Genomic DNA, 21446 nt, shown 5'->3' on the forward strand with positions numbered 1-21446 from the left:
TCTCTTGGGATGCAGTACTACGATGCCGCTGAGGTCACTCCAACCCCCAGAACTGAGCCTCTACTTTAGCCAATCCTCTTTGCTGTCCGCATTCATGACAGAGAGGACAGAATGTCATAAAGATGAAGCTTTAAATTTTCACAAGACAGAGACAGCGGCAACAAGTTTACCGAATCGGTTTACCGCATTATTTCTCTCCATTCAAATAATTATTGATAAGTTTTTACAGCGGTTTTCCCATCCACAAATAGAATGGTAAGTTGTTAACCAATTTTATCGAGTATCAAACTGTTCTCAGGAGATCATTCCGGAGGAATTTGTACAGATGGTTGTATTTTTGGGAAAAGAGTTAGGTTATGATGGAAATGCATTGTCATCGAGGTGTATTTTCCCTTCTGAATAAATGATATTCAGGAAATAATCCAGAGAAATCAAAGAAATGGTTAAATAATCGTTTCTGTTCCTGGAGACATTCCAGTAATTTTGGGGAATATGAAATTTGTAGAAAAAAAATGGCCTGGCATATAATTGAATGTCATAGAATGTATGATTCTTAAGATCTGTCATTTTTTGATAAGTTAATTTTTCAATAGTATTCTTAAGACTCAGCTTCATGAAGAAAAAATCGTTAACGATTTTCAGGCACGTAGATATGACACCAGAACAACAATCTTCTCTCCAGAAGGTCGTCTGTACCAAGTGGAGTACGCCATGGAGGCTATAAGTCACGCAGGAACTTGTCTAGGTATGATTATGCAAATTAATCAATTCTCATTCCCACCGATCTTTTAATGTTTAATTATTGTTTACGAGTTGAATGTATATGAAATCACCTGTGGATGAATAAATTCATTTTTGAGAAAAAGTCGCCTTCCTCCCTCAAAGATCCCTAATCGCCTCCTGGGATTATGGCGAAACCAAAATTTTAATATTGCTACGTCAATGCAGTCGTTGAGACTCAATATTTATTTATTTATTATTAATGAATATTATTTTCAGTTGATTTATAATTCAGGATTGGAAGAGATACGCAATATTTAAAAACAATTATACCAGCAGTAATTATCCGTTCATTACCTTAGTAACTTCAATAAAAATATCTACTCAGGTATCCTAGCGAATGATGGCATCCTCCTGGCAGCTGAGAGGAGGAACACCAACAAACTCCTGGACGAAGTGTTCTTCTCCGAGAAAATCTACAAACTGAATGAGGACGTGGTGTGCTCAGTGGCTGGAATCACATCCGATGCCAACGTCTTGACGAATGAGCTTCGTCTCATTGGCCAGAGGTACCTTCTGCAGTACGGAGAAACTATTCCCTGCGAGCAGCTCGTCTCCTGGCTGTGTGATGTCAAACAGGCGTACACTCAATTCGGTGGTAAAAGACCATTCGGTGTATCCATCCTGTACATGGGCTGGGACAGACACTACGGCTATCAACTGTATCAGTCTGACCCCAGTGGCAATTATGGAGGGTGGAAGGCCACTTGCATTGGGAATAATTCAGCTGCTGCTATTTCCTCGTTAAAGCAGGAGTACAAGGAGGGAGAGACTACCCTCAAGGATGCTCAGGCACTTGCCATCAAGGTTCTCTCTAAGACTCTTGATATGACTAAACTCACAGCTGAGAAAGGTAAATAATAATAAAATAAGGCTAAAATTTGAGTTTTTAAACCTCTCTTCCTTCTCTGAAATATTTTACCACTTCCAATAAAAAAGTGGAAACAATAAATCTTCAAATGGATCGGCAATATATTTATTTCAATACAAGTTAAACCAGAAATTAAAGCCAATTAACAAATTGGTGTCCAATTCAAAATATTTATGGGTTTAATCTGATACTTTTGTTTTTAATGAGGTGGATAATAATACACACAAAAGAGAGCATTTCCTAAAAAAAAAAGACTCATTTCGTTCATTATATTGGATGCAAGAATATTCTTGAATTTTTTAGACATTTTCAAAATCTATTTTAGGTGAAAAAATTAACTGGGAGACAAATCATAATTGACAATAATAATTATATCGTCCTTCTATCGTTTTTCAAGCTGAATGAATTATTGATGAATTAATACTTTCCTGTTCGTTTAGTGGAAATGGCGACATTAACTCGAGAGAATGGCAAAACCATAACGAGAATTTTGTCAGCAGCTGAGGTGACAGCCCTGATAAAAGAGCACGATAGATTGGAGGCACTTGCCGAGCAGGCCAAAAAGGACAAGCAGAAAATTTAGAATTAGTCACGTAAAATGTTCACTGTCCTGGAAGACGAGGGGTTCCAATCGGTATATTCAATAAAGATATTTCATTTTTTTCAACAACTAATGGGGATCCAACAATTTATTTATCAAAATTAAATGCAGTGTTTATCAATTATTCTAGCTGCTCTCAAAGTTCACTAATTAATACTCTCATTTATAAGGTCTCCGACCATTTTTCCAACGTCTTTCTCATTTGAGAGAACGAATGCGTGTCGAAATCCTCGTTTGCAGAGGTGAGCCTCAACTTCAGGATGTCTCGCCTTGAGACGGTCGTAGTATCGCACTGGGACCCAACCATCAGTTGCTCCGTAGTACAGCCATAATTTATCACTATATTTCGAGATTATTCTGTGGTCTAGCTCTCGCACTTGGTGCATCTCCTCTTTTCCCATGAGAAAAACTCGTTTGAGTACTTCTGGCTCGATCAACTGGAGCATAGGCTGCACAGACTGACTTCCAAAGCCCACGAATAGAATTCCGAAGACTCTCACGAGGAATTCTCGCAAAATTTTTGGGAAGAATGTGAAGATCCAGGCGAGAAAATACAACAGTGGAGCAATTCTCAGTAACTGCAATAAACATAGATAATTTCTTGAGAAAGCTCTGTAGATCTACTAAAGACTTTATTTTGCGAATTTTTTTGTAAATCATAACAAAGATTTTTAAATAATTACTCACGATATTAGAAAAAAAAATGCCACTCTTCGTCTCAGCCATATTTTCGATGGTGGGGAATAACAAATAACATTTCACAACTTTTTTAACGAATTCCTCATCACCCAACAATTGAAGGATGAACCAAGCACCAATGGAATGTCCCACGAGATGCACCCTAGCATCTTTTGGAATGTACTCTTTAACAAACGCCACCTGCAATGAGTCCCATAAATTTAGTGAGCAATTTGGATTTCATACTGTGGACACCCAACCTTGTGCTCGACCTGGCCCTGCAGGGAAAAGGCACGATCCATTGAATCCTGTTCTGATGGAAAGCTCAAGGTCTTGGGTGGTAGTACGTGTCCTGCATGGCCCATCACCCACACTGGTGTCTCAGTAGGTAAACATGATTTCAAGGCTTTTATGAAACCAGTGTAAAAAGCTGGAATGCCGGGATTACCAGGGATCACTAGGATAATGTCTCTGTGGCCGTCTGGTAATAGACCCTCTTCAACCCAACGGCCTTCAGTTATTATGTGGGTCGGAATGCCATTGCACCGTAGCATTGCCTGCTGCATCTTTATTGTTTCTGCGGACAAGAGGATTTTAATCGCTTTAGGGCCCTATCATTAAGGGAAAACCATTCCCAGGAACCGTTGTTTTCCACTTTAAAAGAAAAATATAAATTTTTGATCCTGTTTCAACGATGATTGTTGATAGTTTTTGCTGAAGAAAAATTGAAAGTTTTTTTTTTTAGTGGATGTTATTATTATTGTGACAAGCTGAATTTTAGGAGTTGATAGATTATTTTAATGGAGGGCGTATCAATAATTCATACTGTTCTACCAGGGGATGACGTGAAAAGATCATGATTATTATTTGCAACAAAAAATACAGGTTATGTGTCAAAATTCACTTCAAACATGAACATTTACCTCAAAAATTGTGAAAAAATTCGTAGTATCCAACTGTAATGACACCTCAACAAAACTATTTAATTAATTCAGTTCCATGGAATTATCAACATAAACTTCAATATCGAATTTGACATATTAAAACAATATATTTCCCCTACCATTTCGATATGAGCTTGATTTATAAGTGCATTGAACAACTCTGACTCACCTAACAAACCTGATAATCTCTAAAACCCACTTAAAAATTGAAGAATACTATTTTACTGTGCACTCTCAAAAATTGGCAATTCAACTTGCACTCGCGACAATTTCGCACGCCATTGTGACTCACCGGAGCAATGAAAGTCGAACGGACGTGTCGATAATTCACAAAGAGCAATTGATCAATCGAATTCCATCGGACTGGCTCACCCCTGATTACGCGGGGAGTACATTCAATTCAGAAATTTTTGTTTACAGTCATATCCGCAAGTTCAAGTCGCGCCTCGAAATAACTCATCCTAAAACTGAAATAGCTCACATGGGAGAGCATTAGCCTGAAGATGTAAATGTCCTCGGTTCGATTCCGGGTTACGGCAATTTATTAATTTTTTTTTCCCGAAAAAAAAATTCGAGACGATTAAATACCCTTTAAAAAACATTGCTCCAAACCGACACCACCAATAACACACAGCTCCAAACAAAAGATAAACAATCGAGATAAAACGAACAAAGAACTGATTCACAGTCATTCACTTTTGAACGGCCATAAAAACGAGATAAATCCCTCAATCCCCAACAACTATTAGTATTCCGCTCGAAAACAACGAGACAAAGAAAAACAACGAAGAACAATTAAAAAAATAATTTATTCTACACCCACGTCTCACGGGCCTCAACTGCAATAGAAATTTTTCCGGATAATTAAAACCTCAAAAAAACCCATAAAAAAAAACCGCTAAACCCTCGATTTTTGGGACCACCAATTAAGCCAGTATATTTTTTAACAGCGGAAATGGGTTGAAATCTTGTGTACGGGCGCATTGAAGATGGCGTTTTGTTGGTAATTCAAAAGGCGCGTTGATATCTTTCTGCCGAATGTGGGCGGTGACCATAAAGACGCCATCCCATCGATCCACGTTAGCTCCACCCAGTGATTCCCCTCTTACCCCTCAAATCCCGTGTAGAATGCGAAGACTTGATGTTTCGGTTTTCGTAAAAAGAATGATCTCGTTGGTGTCATTATATACAGCCAGAGGTGGGGAGAATGTTATGGAGTCGATGATTTTTCGTTAGCACGTGTGACTCGAGTATTTTCCCCTCGGCCATGAAAAATCCGTGTAAATCGCGGTATTAATACCGTCGAGATGACAGGAGTGAAAAAAAAATGCCACTTCTTGCGTGGGCAGAAGACAAAACTAGATAGAATCCCGCGGTTGGCCTTTACCGATTAATAAATGGCAGTTGGCTTAACACGAGGTCTGCAACCACTCACTAGTCATTAATAATCATGCTTCACGCATTGCGATTAGAAGTCGTTGTTTTATATTTATTCGTGTACGTGCGCCGGTTTCGAGGAAAATATTCAATGTTTCCTTGTCGGTTTGATATGTTTCTTCGGGGTCTAATCGGGGTTAATTATAGGGTTTTCTCGGCTTTAGTTGTTGGCGAGGGGATTACCGTACGTGAGGATATTGCGAACAAATGGAATATTTTTTCTGTGGAACAAAACGGGTGTTCGCTGAGTATTACTGTGGGATCATTTGAGAAATCATTACGCAAGGTTTTACCGTTAATCTTTTTATTCAGAGAATATGTAGTCGATGCGTTTTTTTTTATTAGATTCGAGTGGATAGTTTTGTGGATTGAGAATTGTTATTAGCAAAAAAGTAGTTTTAGTTTGGATCGATGGAGGGAAATTCGGAAATTGGTGTTCTATCCACTTTTTGGGGGTTTCGCTACAGCTGGTGATTGAGGGGAATTGCTATGTAGCTAGGAATTTATTTAATTTAATTTATGAAGCCATTGTTTCCAGGCAGGTAGTACCTGATTTTTCAGTGGAATTGCTGATGAAGTTCATGACAAGGTTGTGAATCATTTGAATTTTTTTTATTTGAAATTTTAAGAGTCGTTTCAGGACAGTGGACTCGGGGTAACAATCGTACTTGAAAGGTATCAAAGTACACTACTTTTATTCACGGCTTTTGTGACTTCCTGGGGGTACATAATTGTTTTTTTTTCCATTGTGCCAAAGGTAATTGTGGAGTGAAATGTCACTCAATAAAAAAAATGGTTTTGCAGGATTTTTTACGATTGGTTTGGCAAAAGGAAAATGCATCAACGGATGCACTCTTGTACAGTGAAATTTCCCGCATTGGGAGGGGATTTTGCAGCCACACGTGTTCAGCAAAAAATCCCTTCCTATTACAAACAAATGATATGCACTATTGAGCATTCATTCACGTTCACTGGAATAATTTCTGAGGAAATTCAAGGTAAATTGTACATTTTAATAAAACATCTTGACGGTTACTAAACAGAAGAAAAATTGCAAGAAAATGATAGAAAACAGATTTATTTTTTGAGACCCTGAAAAATTCCCTGTCGCGGAAAAACGAAAAGATTGCCTTAGGCTGCTGTAAAAATGTTGGTGAAACCGAAATTCTAGATAAAAAATCTTTAATAGAATATTCGTATTTTTATCGCATTGTTCAGTTTATTTTTATAATGATCTTGCAAACGAAACTGAATGATTGATAGGAAGACTAATCGAGAATTATTTATAAGTATGAAATGAATTCTCTGAATATTCTCGTATGGTTTTGGATCGAATTCTACTCTCGATCGGATTGAATTCAATGCTTCAGATTTATGGGGAATTTAGTATTCCATGAGTTACAATGAATATTTAATGGTACATCATTCCGTGATGATTGCTACTTGATCAATAATTTAAGCGCTTGCGTAAAATCGCGGAATATCATTTTTAAGGGGAATAAATATTCGATCCATTATCGTGAAATAATGATTATTGCATGAATTGGAATATATAATTCGATAAATAATTGACAACGAAAGCTATATGAGCTAATTATTATTATTATACAGGGTACAGCTCGCGAAAGATTTTAAATGCAATCCCAAGAATAGTTCAATGCTTTAAATTTATTTATTAATCACCAGTCTGATATGAATAACCATGAGCTGATATGAATAATTGACAGCGAACCTGTGCTGCAGGATCAATAATCTACATTCTCAACTAATCATTACGACAGAATCAGAACTGAAACAATTGGAATGAAAAAGACGTCGTTGTTTAATTTTCACTGAAGATTCAGAAATTTTTCGGGTCACAGTGGGAAAATGACTCGTGAATTTGATTAAAATTGTGGAATGCTCGTAATTTTTTTATTTTTGAGCCATAAGATAATTTTATTTAATCGGAAAAAATAGCACGGAACAAATTCACTCTCAAATTCCTCTTTAGTTGATTGATAAACCTGAGATTTCAATGGATGCATCAGATTTCTTCTCTTTTATTCCTATAAAAAATTCCGGAGAACGATTCCGCAATGAGTATTCAATTACGTGATTACGTGAATTCGTCCCATTGAAAATTCTCATTAGTCTCGACGATTCCAGAAAATTCATTTTTTTACGATGAGTGATCATGAATTCAACAACAAAAAATTCAAAATATCGCAGTAAAAATAGAATTCGCAGAAACACCGCGCAAGATCTTTCGCGTTTTCCTAAATTTCTCTTACAATGTACACGGAGAAAAATTACTAATAAAATTTAACCTGAGACTAACTCAACGCGCGTGCCAGTATCAATTTATAAATTGTTCTCAGAAAATCGGCGTAGAAAAAAAAATATAAATATAATCGGCGTAAAAAAATGTATCGCATGTTCTCACCAAAATGATGTGATTGTCACCCAAATTTTTTGGTACAAAATTCTTGAATTCCTGATCATCATGATAAACCCCCCAGAAAATTCTCTCCGCGTGCCTGAAAATTCGAATTTCATTAAAAGTTCATCGCAAAAATCACCCCCTCCCCCAGAAAAAAGCTGCATTAACCCCTCCCAAATTACTAATTTTAAAAATGCGAAATTTATCCGACGAAAAACATAATTGACAAAATAATTTCGAAATGCGTAATGAGGGTGGAGTTGAAAAACCCGAGGCAGGTGTTTGACTGAACGAAAGCAGTAGTAGCTGGGTGTGGCCAAAGCCTACCCGAGCGCCAGATGGGCGTGGCCGAGCGGTGAGAAGCGAGTAGTGGGGAAGCAGCCGAGGGTACGATCGTCTCATTGCAGTCGCAATTGAGCCGTCGGACGGTGAACATGTTACTCCGTTCCGCAAACCGATCATACAAATTAAAACCGGAAGTTGCACGCACGTACACCAGTGTCACGATAGGATTCCAGTGAGCGTGACGCCGTGAATACGTCGAAGTGATTAAGAAAATTTTTCAAATTAAAATTTCTTGTGCTACAGACCAGAGTGTGAGTGAAGAGAGAACAGTTGTCAGCCGTCGGCTGTTAAACCGAGTGATTTTTTTGTTTGTGAATAATCGTTCAGTGAATGATTCCACGGGGAATATCGATATCACCATTGGAATATTCAAACGGTTTAATCGATACATCGGTTTTCCTCGATTTAAGTGGGGATATGTGAGGTGTAGTGCTTGTGTTACAACGCCTTTAAGCTGTACAACCGGCCGGCGCCCCAGAGTTAAAGGGAATATAACCGAAGCCCAACCGCCGGAGTTGAATTTCTCCATCACCCTGGAGCCCAAATCCACCAGTTATCCCTCAAAAAAATACGTTGACTCGTCATCCTCGAGTTATTCCAACGAGTTTAACGTGTCTAATGGTGAAAATAAGTGTTGAAAAACCGCGATAACTCACGAACAGGGATATATCGAGCATGATTATGCTCCAGTGGTCAATAATATCGAAATCACAGTGCGTTAAAAGTGCTTGAGGACTTTTGACGGTTAGTTGTTTTTTAGTGAAAATGCTGGCAGCAACAATGGCCAACATGTAGGCCGACGGTGGGCCAGTGAACGACCGGGAAGTTTTTCCCGAGTGTTTTTTTCTTGTTTACGAGTGGTGTTTCTTTTGACACGGAATTTATACGCCTTGGCTATTGGCTGTTTTTGTCATTTTCTTTTTCTCGTGGTGTGGCTTTGTTATGGTGAACGGAGGATACGCGTTTTCCTGGTGAAGTACGAAAACGGGATGATATCGTCACCCCGTGTCGAGGGGTCATTCGCCTAGTCATCACAGTGGAGTTCTGTTTTATTGCAGGTAAGCGTGCATTTTTCCATGGATTTCTGGGGAGTACCTCAGGGGGTTCCTTGATTTTTTTATTTTTTCAAGTTTTTAAAGTGTCACTGCGTTTAATGGCGGGGGAAGTACTGGAAAGAACAAAGGGTCGACTGTTCGTACGTAATTACGTCTGAAGGAACGTACAATTATTTTTATGGAATTGATTGGATTGTTTTTTTTTCGGTATGTGGTGGGGGAAATTTAACGAATTTTCCATCGATTTTTCTCGGGAGATTTTTAACGTCAGGTGGGGAAGAGATATGGGAATTTTTTGCTCTGGTACCTCGTGTGATGTTGGGCGCATGAATTTTCATGAAAAATTGAACGACATGGGCCTTTGAGGTGATGTGTCTGCAACTGGTGTCTTGAGAAGTCACGGAAATTTCGTCCTCTGTCAAAAAATATTTTCCCACGACTGTCGTCGCACGTGTTGCGATAAAAAATTGTCAGGGTCTTGAAAACTTCTGGGGTAAATCGACTTTCTTTGTCTTCGGGAACTTGAAATTGATAATTTTCTCGGTGAATTGTTTTTTAACTCCTGCCCAGAATTTGAAACTGGTGTTCTCAGTGAATTTCGAATATTCCATCGGGATTTATCGAAGGGACGGATACTTTTCTCGATTTTTTTACGCTATTTTCGAAACTACACAGAATAAAAAATAAAAATAACGTTATTATAGAAAACTATTCAATAGAAATCGCATAAAATTTTCAGGGTCATTAAAAATTCAAGTTGATTTAGAAAATTTACGTAATAAAGACAAAAAGACCGTTCTGATTTCGAAATTTATGCGGGAAGCAGTTAATTTCTTTGGAACAATGTGAATCCCTCCACAAAGAGAAATCGATGACAACGAATTATCGAATTTCTGCCGGTACTCACATGAAAACTCCTCAGGAAATTTAACAATGAGTCTCCGTAAATTTCATCATAACGTTTCCATAAATACCTTTAAAATTTTTTAAAAGAATTGCGCACTATCGAAAACTGGAAAAACCCATGAACTTTCGAACTTCTATTATCATGAAGACGAGATAACCATTATTTTCCCAATATCCCGAAACAATCACCGCTCAGAGCTAACATTTAAAATCGTGATAATGATAATCACGATAAAACGAAATACCTCCCCCACCGAGATATCTCCTAAACCCCCCCACCCACTCCAATCGATATTCCATTTATATTTCAAGTTGACTGGCTTTTAAGACGACTATGCTCCCTAGAATTTCCCTCGCAAATTTCGTTGACTCTGAAAATAGCAGTTGTAGAACGTCATATTAAGAATTCTCGTTTCAAAAAGATATCACCACAACCTAGTTTCCCCACAAAAGAGCATTACAAATCAAGTGAATTATTTTCCAAGAAACATTAACCGTTGAAATTCACCAAAAAATCGAAGCAAGTCTCAACGCTAAAAGGAGATCCATGTAAACATGTAACTAAACACATTTTCCCAACTTTTCGAAACCGCAGTCCCGTGTCATCCATTGAAAACTGAATTACTCAGGGTCTCATGTGTTTCCACTACCTCGCCCTCTTTTTCTAAACTCAATTTTACCATTTTCCCGTTAACAAATAGTATGAAACGTGGAATTTTAGTGCCAACTAAAATCGCAGTGAGACAAGGGCCTGGTTAGTCCCAGGTACCTGCAGGCCCAAAAGTTTCGGCTGGATGTTTCTCTAATGGGATAGGGGAGGGTGAGGGGGAGGATGGGTCAGGATGATGGGGAGGTGGGGGGGGATAGAGGGGAAGAGGATCAAAGTGGTTGTGAAATGTGAACGAGGAAGAAGGAAGGAGAGCCACCGAAAAAGCCTTGCACATTCGTTTTAGGATACCTCTCTTTCCCTTTGTGCCAAGGAGAACCGGTTTCCACCAATCGAGACTCGAGCTTCGCCAAAAATTCCACCAATCGTGGCTTGCCATTTATTCCCCCTCCCCCACTTCGCGACTTGAACTATGTACTCTCTATAGAACTCTCAAAGTACCCTATTTTGGCTTACGCGATGCCTCTAATCTCACAAACCAACTGTACTCATCCTTTCCACTTCAACAATGAATGTCTGACAATGATTTATTTATTTACGTCTTGGATGTATTAATGATTCAGACGGTTTTATTGTTGCCATTTTATCGTTTGGTGGTCCTTTGAACCGCGGAGGATGATCATGTTTTGTTGTCATTTTTTTTTTTACGTCGATTTCAAGGATTTGCCAAATTTTTATCTCTGGTTTTTAATGATTTCTGCCGGTTTCCTTGATAGAAAATAGCGGAGTGTTGGGATTTAAATGGTTTCAGGAAAAATAGGAAAGGAATACTCGTGAGAGTTATAGCAAATCGGATTCAGGGGGAAATGGGTATGAAAATTCTGGTGAATTCAAGGAAATTCATGAGTTTTCTGTCACGTAAATCTACTTGCTACAAGTGCATGTATGCAAATATTTGCGTTTGAAATATGTGAATTTTTTTTGCTGTTAGTAAATTTACTTGGCATCAGTCATTTCTTTTCTCAGTGTAGAATTTCCGATGGAGCATGGGTATTCAGGAGTAAGATGATTTTTATTTTTAATTTCCTCCGGAATTCTCCAGATTTTTCATCATTTTCACGGATATTTAAGTCGATAAACAAACGAATAATGCATTAAACTTCCAAGGAGAAGAATTCGTTACGTGTTTTTAAAATCAATCATCACTTTAAACACAATGTACCAATCGAAAATCCCGCAATTTCCACGATTTCCCCGTGATTTCCAAATTTTCTAGTCCCTCAGTCGTAATTTCTTTTTAACCCGAGATACTGAATTTAATTGACGCGATTGCGAGTTCTTCGGGGAATGCGCGTCATTTTTTTATGTACTTTGTTCTCGATTATCTTGTCATTGACCTTCAATATTTGTAGCGTAGTGTGATGTAACAGGTCCTTGAGAATAATTCGAGTGAGATGAGGAAGCGGTTGTAGGAAATTGTTTGAGAGACACTGGTGTCTCCAGCAGGGAATCGTCTCTGGGGCTCGGCTGAATGTAGGTACTCAGGAATCGTCGATCATTTCAGGGATCTTCTCTCTTTTTTTTTTCTCATCCTTCTACCTCGTCTTCGAGACACGCGGTTTACTGATGGTCAGAACGAGCCACGAGGCCCCGGGATTTATCCCCTCGGGTCCGTGAAAGCTGACCCTTTGCCTCTTTCGTTTTAACGCGTGAATAGGAAGACGAAGTTAAATTTAAAATACTGATGAATATCTTGATTTTGAATGAAGGAGCGGCTAACTACTATTAATCCCAAATTCCAATTTATTATTTCCATTCCAACCATTGTCTCCACTAATTGTTCAAAAATCCATGACTACCCCCCAAAAATTTCAACTTACAAAACCAAAAAAATCCTCACCCACATCACCAGACTAAGTCTCCGCCCAAAATGACAAATTTTCATTGAACCAGTTGAATTTGTCCGCATCTCTGTTGTCTCCTTCTCACTGAAAAAGAAAAAGGAAACGAATAAAAAAAAACAACAGCCATTCCCCGATTCCTTCCCTCCTTCGGAAAAGCACGAAAGAATAAACATCAGCAATGAAAATACACTCGAGATAAAAGAGCTAGGAGGGTTAACTGATAAGACAAGGAACTACCACGTACTGATAAACTCAAACACAATATTAACGTTTTTTTTTTTTTTCTCTCTTTTTCTCTAATTCTTCCACGAAATATCCGGGATTACCTTTGCCCAGGACGATCGAACGAAAATAAAAACACACAGCAGGAGCAATTTTACAATGTTTATTACGCAAGTGCGTGTATATATTCAACGTGTCAACGGGGTGGACAATTGCTGGCTACGCCGACGCGTGGGACGTTACGACGATAACCATAATTTTCCTATTTATACGCTGGCGAGAGACGTCGAGCGTCACCCCCTGTACTTGCTTTAGCCTCTGCTCGCTTTTTCTCAGTCCCCGTGACACTGTTTTCATTTTTTATTTATTTATTTTTCCTCTTTTTATTTTTGTTCGCCCCTTTCTTTTTCCTCCTACTGAGTTCGCTTTTTGCCCTTTATTCAATCCAAAAAAAAAAATGAAAAAAATTATAGAACGCGGAATAAAGGCGTTCATGAGGCAAACGAGGAAGCGAACCGAGAGCGAGAGAATATCGTGGAAGAGATTCGCAAGGGGATAAACTACGAAAAGATGCTTCGTTACCGGTATTACGTCAACTAATTAGCAATTATACTCGCCTGCACTTGCGCCATGATTAATAAGGAATATTTGCGCCTCTGGACGGTTTTACGTGGATTTTTTTAGGGGCGCGTGAATAATGGGGATAGACATTTTTGGGGGAGCGAATATTTTATTTAATTGGTTATTTTTGGCTTTCTTTAAGGGTTGCATTATCGAGGGATGTTCCACACACATATAGTAATCTAAAATAATTTAACGTTTTTGAGTTTTGTCATTATTTAATGGTTCAAAACTTTTCTTGCGGTTCGATCATTTCCCGCATTTTCTTTACAGTTTTCTCATTATTTTTTTAAGTGTAAAAAATACACAGAGAAATGGGAGCCACCTTAGAAAACTTCGTGAGTCATTCAATAATGACAGAACGATGAGACTTTATATTTTTTCACGTCAATCCCATACTAAATTTGTCAGAAAAATTAAAAAAACGATAATTTTAATTACATACAGGTGTAGAACACCCGTAAAAACGATAACTAAATCGAATGTGAAGAAAAGTTAAAGTAATTAACCTAACTTATTGATGTAATAACAATTTATTGGTGAAAAAAAAATCAGAAAAGTTAGTGGTGACGGAATTTCAAGGGTTTACCGGGGACTGATAGACGAATGAAAATCCAAGGGAGTTTCCGGAGTAATGCGCGTCGGGATCTGACGTACCGATAAACCTTTACCTTCTATGGGGCACACTCTTTGGGCCCCAACAGATCCGATCTTCGGGGGCACCAAACCGGATAGTTTATACGGCGTGCACATACTCACTATCCCGAGGGAACATACCCCCACTATTCTGACAACGATCAATTATGCATTTTACGGTCTTCTTGTTTTCGTGGCGCTTCATGTTTTTTTTTTTTTCGGTGTGGGATCAGACGGAGTTGAGGTAATCCTCTCTCAAGTTTGATTGGGTTACTCATTTGGGATCTTGTGGGGGTTGGCAAAAATTTTAAAACAACTTTTTCCGGAGAGGGTGCAGAGATCCAAAGGATACGCCCTCGCGGACAAAATATATATGCTAATGATTATATTTGATGTATATGACGAATATATAAGCGCGGTGTTTATATATTTTACATATATACGGTTTTGCGTTCGCTCCAGTACTGAGAATTCTAATAGTATTAATATTATTAATATTTGATAATCATCATTATTAATAATATATGTATTAATTTTATCATTAAAATCACTTTTGGCAGTTTAAATTGCAAAAGATTCTGGACAACGCGAATCCCGTTCATACAGTTTAATTTTTGGTGGCAAACCTTGTGGAGAACTTGATTTAAGTATTGTTTATCTTGTTTTACATAATCGTGGAGCAAAATTTGGAAATTTGAATTATTCCGGTGATCAGTGAGTTAAATCATGTGAAAGATTGGAGTTACCCCCCACTACTTGAATCAATAAACTTCTCCACAGAATATTTTGCAATTGGACTTCTAGTTTTACTATTTGCACATATCACAAACTTTACAGACAGATAAACCCGGACAGTAAGATAATTTAATTCAACCGGCAAAATGCTTTGATCAGAAAATCCACTGCGCCCTGAGTCAAGCTCCAAAATCTGCTTAAACTACATAAAGTTCGGTATGATATAAACCTTTTCTACTTGATCCATAGAGGATCTGCGATTCAAGTCGCCAATTAATAATTCCTGTAGCCTTCAGCTTGTATAATCCCAACTCCAATGAAACACTTGCAATACAAACAATAATCCTCTAACAAATAGCAATCATTCTTCATTACACAGAGAGGAAACCGTTCCTTGATGTTGAAAGAAAAAATCTTGAAGTTGAAAAAAAAGTTCTACATTCGTCAGAAATTGTTCTTCCATCAAGCAGAAATTTTCTTCAACCTTTTCTAAGAATCAGAAAACTTTATTTTCCTTATACATCAAACATCTTAAAAATCCAATTGATTATTCCCAATAATTTTCCAGTCTTTTTCCAGAACTCCATTGAAAAGTCTTTTATTTAAATCATTAAGTATATTCCAACAACAAATGGGAAAACATTTTTTCTGGAGTCAAGCTGGAAGCTTTTCACCTCAACGAATTCCAACTTTCTCATATGTGAAATGGTTTTTATTTTTCGCAATTTTCACAATGAAGTAACTCGTGGAATTCAAACTCAATTCCTATGGGTGTCGTTTATGTCTTTTCCCTTCATTTTTCGTCTTTCATATTCTCACTAGCCAATTAAGCCGGAATAGCGCAACGCCAAGAGAGTAACCTAGTTGCGCGTTATCTAAGATCAAGCCGCGTGGCGTGCGAACCTCGATCTATCTATACCACACTGGCGCCATTCCCTCCCATCGTTATATTTTCATCCACCTAAATATTTATTTATTTACGATTCAAATGTTCAGTAGCAATATTCGAATGTGTCCATAAAAATTCGGCTTTTAATGAAAATTTTCTCAATTCTGATTTCAATCAATTAGAGACTGCAGTATTCGAGATCACATGACGCATGTCAATTTTGTTTTCATGTGACCTGTCGATTCTTTTTTCAATTTGATACGCATTTCTCACTTCATTTTAATGAGATTTGCCCCGTAACCCCGAATATCACACCCTAATCGGTTGAAATTAGAATTAAGAAAATTGTCCTTGAGGAATATTTCCCTCAAATTTTCCGGTATTTTAACGATTGGAATTAGGTTTGCAGTAAGAACATTCTACGCAATAAAATATTCGAGGAATATCCGATGAATTTTTAAGGTTTTGGGGGATTATGGTTGATTGTTTTTCTCTGCTGGAAGGGATCATTGGAGTTGTAATTTTCATTTCGAAAAATTTGTGAACAAAAGTCGATAGATGTTGACCAATTGTATATTTTCGGGTTGTTACGACAGGATTTTTCACTCGTGTAGAATTAGCGTTCGATACACAATCAATTAATACAATCAATTCCACGCAATTCGGCCATTAAAAATCCAGAATTTTCTGAAAAAATTCATGACAAATGTTAATATCAATTCTATTATATCAAATAAATACATACATTTTCCCCAAAAATGCGAGAAATAAAAAATCCGAAAAATTTCGTGTTTATGGATGGAAAAATGGGTAATTTCCCTGATTTCTAGTTGCCCTGAAAACGAGTAGTAGTCAGTACAGCCATATGACATTTATTCCAAGAGTTCATGAAACTTCAAAAAATTTCAAGCATCGTTGAGTTTATTAATAATTAGCGTGAACAGTGAATTTTTTTTTTAATCTGCATTAAGACAGGTAAAGTTTTTACAACTTTTCTGAGTAACCGGGGAATAGTGAGTTGAGGAATAAAGAAATCGAGGTAAATTGTGGGTGTGGGGAGGGGGTGGCGATGAGAGAAAGGGTGGGGGGCAAATAGGTTGGGCTGGTTGAGCGTGCAACACGTAAACATGGTGTAACCTATGCAAGTGTTGCACCTGCAGTCTTATGAAGTGAGAGGGGAAAGGGCTGAAGATCCGATAAGGGTGAAAGCCGCCAAGCCACACCGGATGGGGTGGTAATGCCCACGACGTACTGGATGCTCCTTTAGAGCCTACCCCCTAAAGGCGCTTTTCCGTTTCTCCACACGATACCTTTAATGTTTGTATAAATATACCTTTATCACAGCCACTAAAAAAACAACATGCCACAGTAAATGAAGGCAAATGGTGCATTTTTATCTCCTTTACGTGAAAATCAGAATGGAAGGATTAACGCTTGGAAATTATCGCTTGCATAGACTCAATATTTTTAGAAAACTAGATATAAAGATTTTATCTTGAAATTTTATGGGATGTCGCGGGTGGACGCATCGCGGAATTATCCGGGAATTTAGATTGGACAGTGGTGGAAATTCTGGGAAATTTTAAATCAATGACGATTAGGAAAATTTGGAATTTCCATAGTCGTCGTTTCTGCGATTTTTCTGGATCGTATTGACCTGAAATTTCAGACTCTTTTGAGGAAATGTTTACGGAATTAAACAGTTCGTCAATGAGCAATTATGGAATGATTCAAATTTTTTAATTGATATTTCAAGAAAATTTGTAAGATAAGTCGAAATTTTTTAATAACCATTAGGCACTTGTTTTGACACACTCTGAGTCATAACTAATTGAGCCATTACCATTCAAAATTCCATTCTTTCATTTGAATTTAGTCAATTGCATTATCAATTGCATCGTCAGTTGATTCTCTCTTCAATCCTATTGTCACTTAAAAATTTTGCTATCGAATCCCCTGAACTTGAAATTTTTTTGGAAATTTGGGAACTCAAGTTGAATACTCCATTTAATCCTATTCTCTTTTCCTTTTGCTCTCTGCAAACGAAAAAAATCCATAAAAACCGAAATCTTCGAAAACTCCCTGTTATTCCTGAGTAAAAATTTTTCAAGGATAAACAAAAATATTTTCCTAATCGACAACCGATCAAATTATTAATGGCAGAAGTTTTTTATTCACTCGTCAATCACTTGTTGCTCTTTTCTCCGTGTTTCCTCCGAACTTTGTAACGCTCAAATGAAGTTTGTAATAATACCGAGACTAATGATAAACGACTGCTATCTAGCTGCAATTATCAAAAATAATTGAGAACTGGGATATTCTCGGATGGATCGGTTACCAAAAATCGATTAATTCAAACACTTTGTTGACTTGGAAATAACAATATTAATACGCAACGCCACGCACTGACCCGCCCCAAAGCCCTTGAATGGGAAAAAAAAATGGGGAAATCTATTCCATTCCATCTCCCCTAACGTAATTTTTTATCCATCCCATTTATTCCATTGGCCTTGTACAGCGAATTCGTAGCTGTTGACACGCACTATCAAACCCGTAGTTTCTAAGGTACAGCGCTGCGTCATCGCATTATTTCGACACAAAAAACGAGAGAAAAAAAATAAATAGAGAGGGGCCCGGGGAAGGGGGGGAGGGAGGATAACAAAACTGGCTGATTGTGTGGGCCCTTCTGAGAATCCCCACAAGAATCCTTAGAAGTAATTCCAAGAGTCAATCAGTCAAAACGAAATGTTTTTTGACTACTTTTGGTTCACGGTATTCCCCCATTATTGATGTTCAAAATGTCAGCGTCACTTCCGACTCAATGGGATTTTTCTCTTCTGATGTAGATCACTCATTACATAATTCGTTTTTCGCGTGGAGAGTATAATTATTAATTGAGATTAATATTGGGATGAGATTCAATGTTGTTGATGCACACTGGAACAATTTCATGGAGAGAAATCTCTTGAAATATTTGACAGCTAATTTGTTGAGAAATTTTTATTGAGTCTTCGGTTGGAATTCAGCGGAATTTAATGGGTAATTCAGAATAAAACTGAGAATTCGTGAGAATTGTGTTGTAATTGGAATTATCTGATGAATTTTAAGGAGTTCGTAACTGAAAATTCATACGTAGATGAGGAAAAATCTAAGTGCAGTACAAAGTTTCTCAATTTCCCTGGAAATATCCCAAATCAAGAATTTTCTTCATCGTCTCACCCCCGAAATGACCCCGAGAATTCCCCCCAAAGAATCCTCGTTAATCCCTCCCCCTCAAGAATGAATTGCTCGCATTCCACCATTTTCCCTGTTTTTACAGATTGTTCGCAATCTCTTTGATCGACAGAAATTGATTTGAGTTCGCCACGAAAAAATATACCGTTTTTCAGTTTTTCATTATCCAATGGCTGACCAAGTCGCAGTATCACTGAATAATTGTTCTCCGTCTTGTCTAACCTTCAAACTTAATCTTCAAAGTTAATCCCCCAAACTCTCAAGAAAATATCGAGGAATAGTCAGCAGGATTATCAAAAGTGATGAATAATTAAATAAGGATAAAGGTGCTCTAAGTTTGGCGAACAATCTCCAAAAATTCAGTAAAAAAGTAGTAAACTCACCAAATATCTCAGAATTGAGGGAACATACCGGATTTTCAGCATAAACATTTTTTCTAGAAAACGATGAGAGCTAGAAAAAAGGTATCCATAAAAATATCGCCATCTCCCTCCAATATCGATATATTGGCTAAAAACAGGTATCGAAAAAGATGCAATCACCCTAGTACTACCACATCACTACAGAATGGTATCAAAACCGGAGAAAATGTTAAAATGAAATAGTAAAATGGTACGAATAAATCCCTCTAATACATACAACAATGAAATTCGTAAAAATTTTGATGACAAAAGTCTCGCGAATTGAAGAAGCGCGTGCCTCTCGCGTGTGCTCCGAGTGAATAAGGGGTTGAGACAGAGAATATGAAGAAGGATGGGATGAATTTTTTTTGGACGATGAGGAAGAGCGAGGGGTGATGAAGGGAAAGGAGAATACGAAGAAAGGCGCCGCGATATTCGAAGGAGGTGACGAAGGAGGAGTCATGAGGGGGTAGTGGAGTGTCAAGAGGAAAGGGATGAGAAGATGTTTGAGGGTAGAGTATAGGGGCGAACTAAAACATAGAGGATCCAAAAGAGATGGCAGCGGGGAAAACTTGTGGTGCGGTGCAAAGAGGGATAGGGGGATATCTCCGAGACGCAGCCAGAAAGGAGATCTTTCCCTGGGACTTTGGGATGACGCGGTTCTGTGTGCGGGTGATGAGGGGAAGAGACAAGAGAGTGAGAGAGGGAGTAAGGATAGAGTGTAGCTCGAACACGGTGAAACCTCTCTCTGGGTTTAAAGCCGATAGACTCTTTCCTTGGCCAGCATCGGCTCTCCTCTGCACAAACTACCCATTTTCTCATACAGAATTTTAGCTGAGGAAAAAATTCTGCTACAGCCACCTTTAAACTCCACCCGAACCAACTTCCTCGTCCAACTACGTCCGTTTCCCCTCCCCCTCTTCTCCCTCTACCCCCTTCTCCCCCTTCTCCCCCTTCTTCCCCCTTCTTCCCCCTTCTTCCCCTTCTGGCTCCACAGTCCCCCTGTCCTCCCTCTTTTCTCCTTATTCTCTCTTTTCCCCCCATTGCTTACCTCTGTCTCGGATCTCTGATGAAAAAAATCGCTTTTCCATATTTTATTAATTTTTTTTTTTTTTTCAATTTTCCCCCCTCCATCGCACTTTGTACATTTTATTTTTTTTTCGGAGCGTAGGGGAGTTTTCCGATTTTTGAATGCTCCCAAGTTTTTTTAGCAATTAGCTCGTCGAGCATTTTTTGATTAGGTTCTTGATTGCGGGGGTTTCTCGTTTATTGGGTATTTCGTACCGGGAAATGGAGAATGGAATCGTTTTTATGAGAGTAAAATAGAATAGAATGGAATAGAGGAGAGGTTTATTGGGTAAATATGACGATGGAGTTATGGTTGGAGGGACTAGTGCCTTTTTTTAAAGGTGCGTTTTGTATTTGGTACGTGGTTTGGGAGGATGAGAGTTGATGAGATCCGGGTATGACAGCGTCTCGGTTATTCTCGAATGGAATCAGAGTTCAGGGCAAGTTTAAACATTTCAGTGTTTTAAGTGATAATGTTGGATGATGGGTTTTTCGGGTTGGAAAGGTTCAATTCCTAGAATGCTGAGCTCTGAACATTTTGAATTTGGAGAATTCTGTTCAATCTGGTATACTGAGTATTTAGATTGCCAAAATTCCAAGTTCTTTGGAATTTTATGAATTTTCGAGAGAAATTTGTCTTTTTTCTTTCCAGAATTAAAAGTATCCACAAATCTTTTTCGTCTGTAACTGTCTTCCATCAACTAATTTTAAGTGATTTAAATATCAGTTCCATTATCTTCTGAAAATTGGTGGAAAGCAGAGAAATTCAAGTGAAAATATCTCGGAAAATATCTCGAAAAATATCTCTTTGAAAATTCACCGAATGGCGTTAAAATTTGGAAATTCGTGATTTCTCGACTGAGAGTGGAGGGCAAGTCTGACCCTCAATTTTTCTTAGTCGAGATTTTGTAAAATTTCATTGTTCCCCCGACGCCATTCCCCAAAGACCTAATTAATGGACATTGAAAGAAAATTTCCATCGGATGATGAGTCAATAATACAATCGCTCCCCCCTACGAGGGGAGCAAAATTATATGAGATTGCCATAAAAGCCACCTCCCGAATTCGTCACGCAGTTTCTCTTTCATCA

At 38.0% G+C, this 21446-nt stretch overlaps 3 protein-coding genes across 8 annotated transcripts in view; 2 read left to right on the plus strand and 1 right to left on the minus strand.

Annotated features, from left to right (window-relative positions):
* The first annotated feature begins 142 nt into the window (after positions 1-142).
* On the plus strand, positions 143-2325 carry Prosalpha3 (proteasome alpha3 subunit). Its single transcript, XM_011312440.1, has 4 exons — positions 143-255; positions 643-745; positions 1109-1633; positions 2092-2325. The coding sequence occupies exons 1-4, from the start codon at positions 253-255 to the stop codon at positions 2232-2234; spliced, it is 774 nt and encodes a 257-aa protein (XP_011310742.1). The 5' UTR covers positions 143-252; the 3' UTR covers positions 2235-2325.
* sturkopf (lipid droplet associated hydrolase sturkopf) lies at positions 2306-4457 on the minus strand. Of its 2 annotated transcripts, XM_011312439.1 has the most exons (5): positions 4044-4457; positions 3854-3886; positions 3191-3507; positions 2940-3131; positions 2306-2830 (listed from the first exon to the last, which is right to left on the minus strand). In XM_011312439.1, the coding sequence occupies exons 3-5, from the start codon at positions 3494-3496 to the stop codon at positions 2399-2401; spliced, it is 930 nt and encodes a 309-aa protein (XP_011310741.1). In that variant the 5' UTR covers positions 3497-3507; positions 3854-3886; positions 4044-4457; the 3' UTR covers positions 2306-2398. The 2 variants fall into 2 exon arrangements, with proteins under 2 accessions (XP_011310741.1, XP_011310740.1); XM_011312438.1 differs by lacking the exon at positions 3854-3886 and having other exon boundaries at positions 4044-4452.
* A 3704-nt stretch (positions 4458-8161) lies between these two features.
* The window catches only part of wge (winged eye), a 50146-nt gene continuing 36861 nt past the window's right edge, over positions 8162-21446 (plus strand). For all 5 annotated transcript variants that reach the window (XM_011312441.1, XM_011312442.1, XM_011312445.1 and 2 more), the window contains exon 1: positions 8162-9136. The gene's annotated coding sequence lies outside the window, so the exon portion shown is untranslated. The remainder of the gene's footprint in view (positions 9137-21446) is intronic.

This window comes from Fopius arisanus, unplaced genomic scaffold, assembly GCF_000806365.1.
Source record: "Fopius arisanus strain USDA-PBARC FA_bdor unplaced genomic scaffold, ASM80636v1 scaffold00102, whole genome shotgun sequence".
NCBI lineage: Eukaryota > Metazoa > Arthropoda > Insecta > Hymenoptera > Braconidae > Fopius > Fopius arisanus.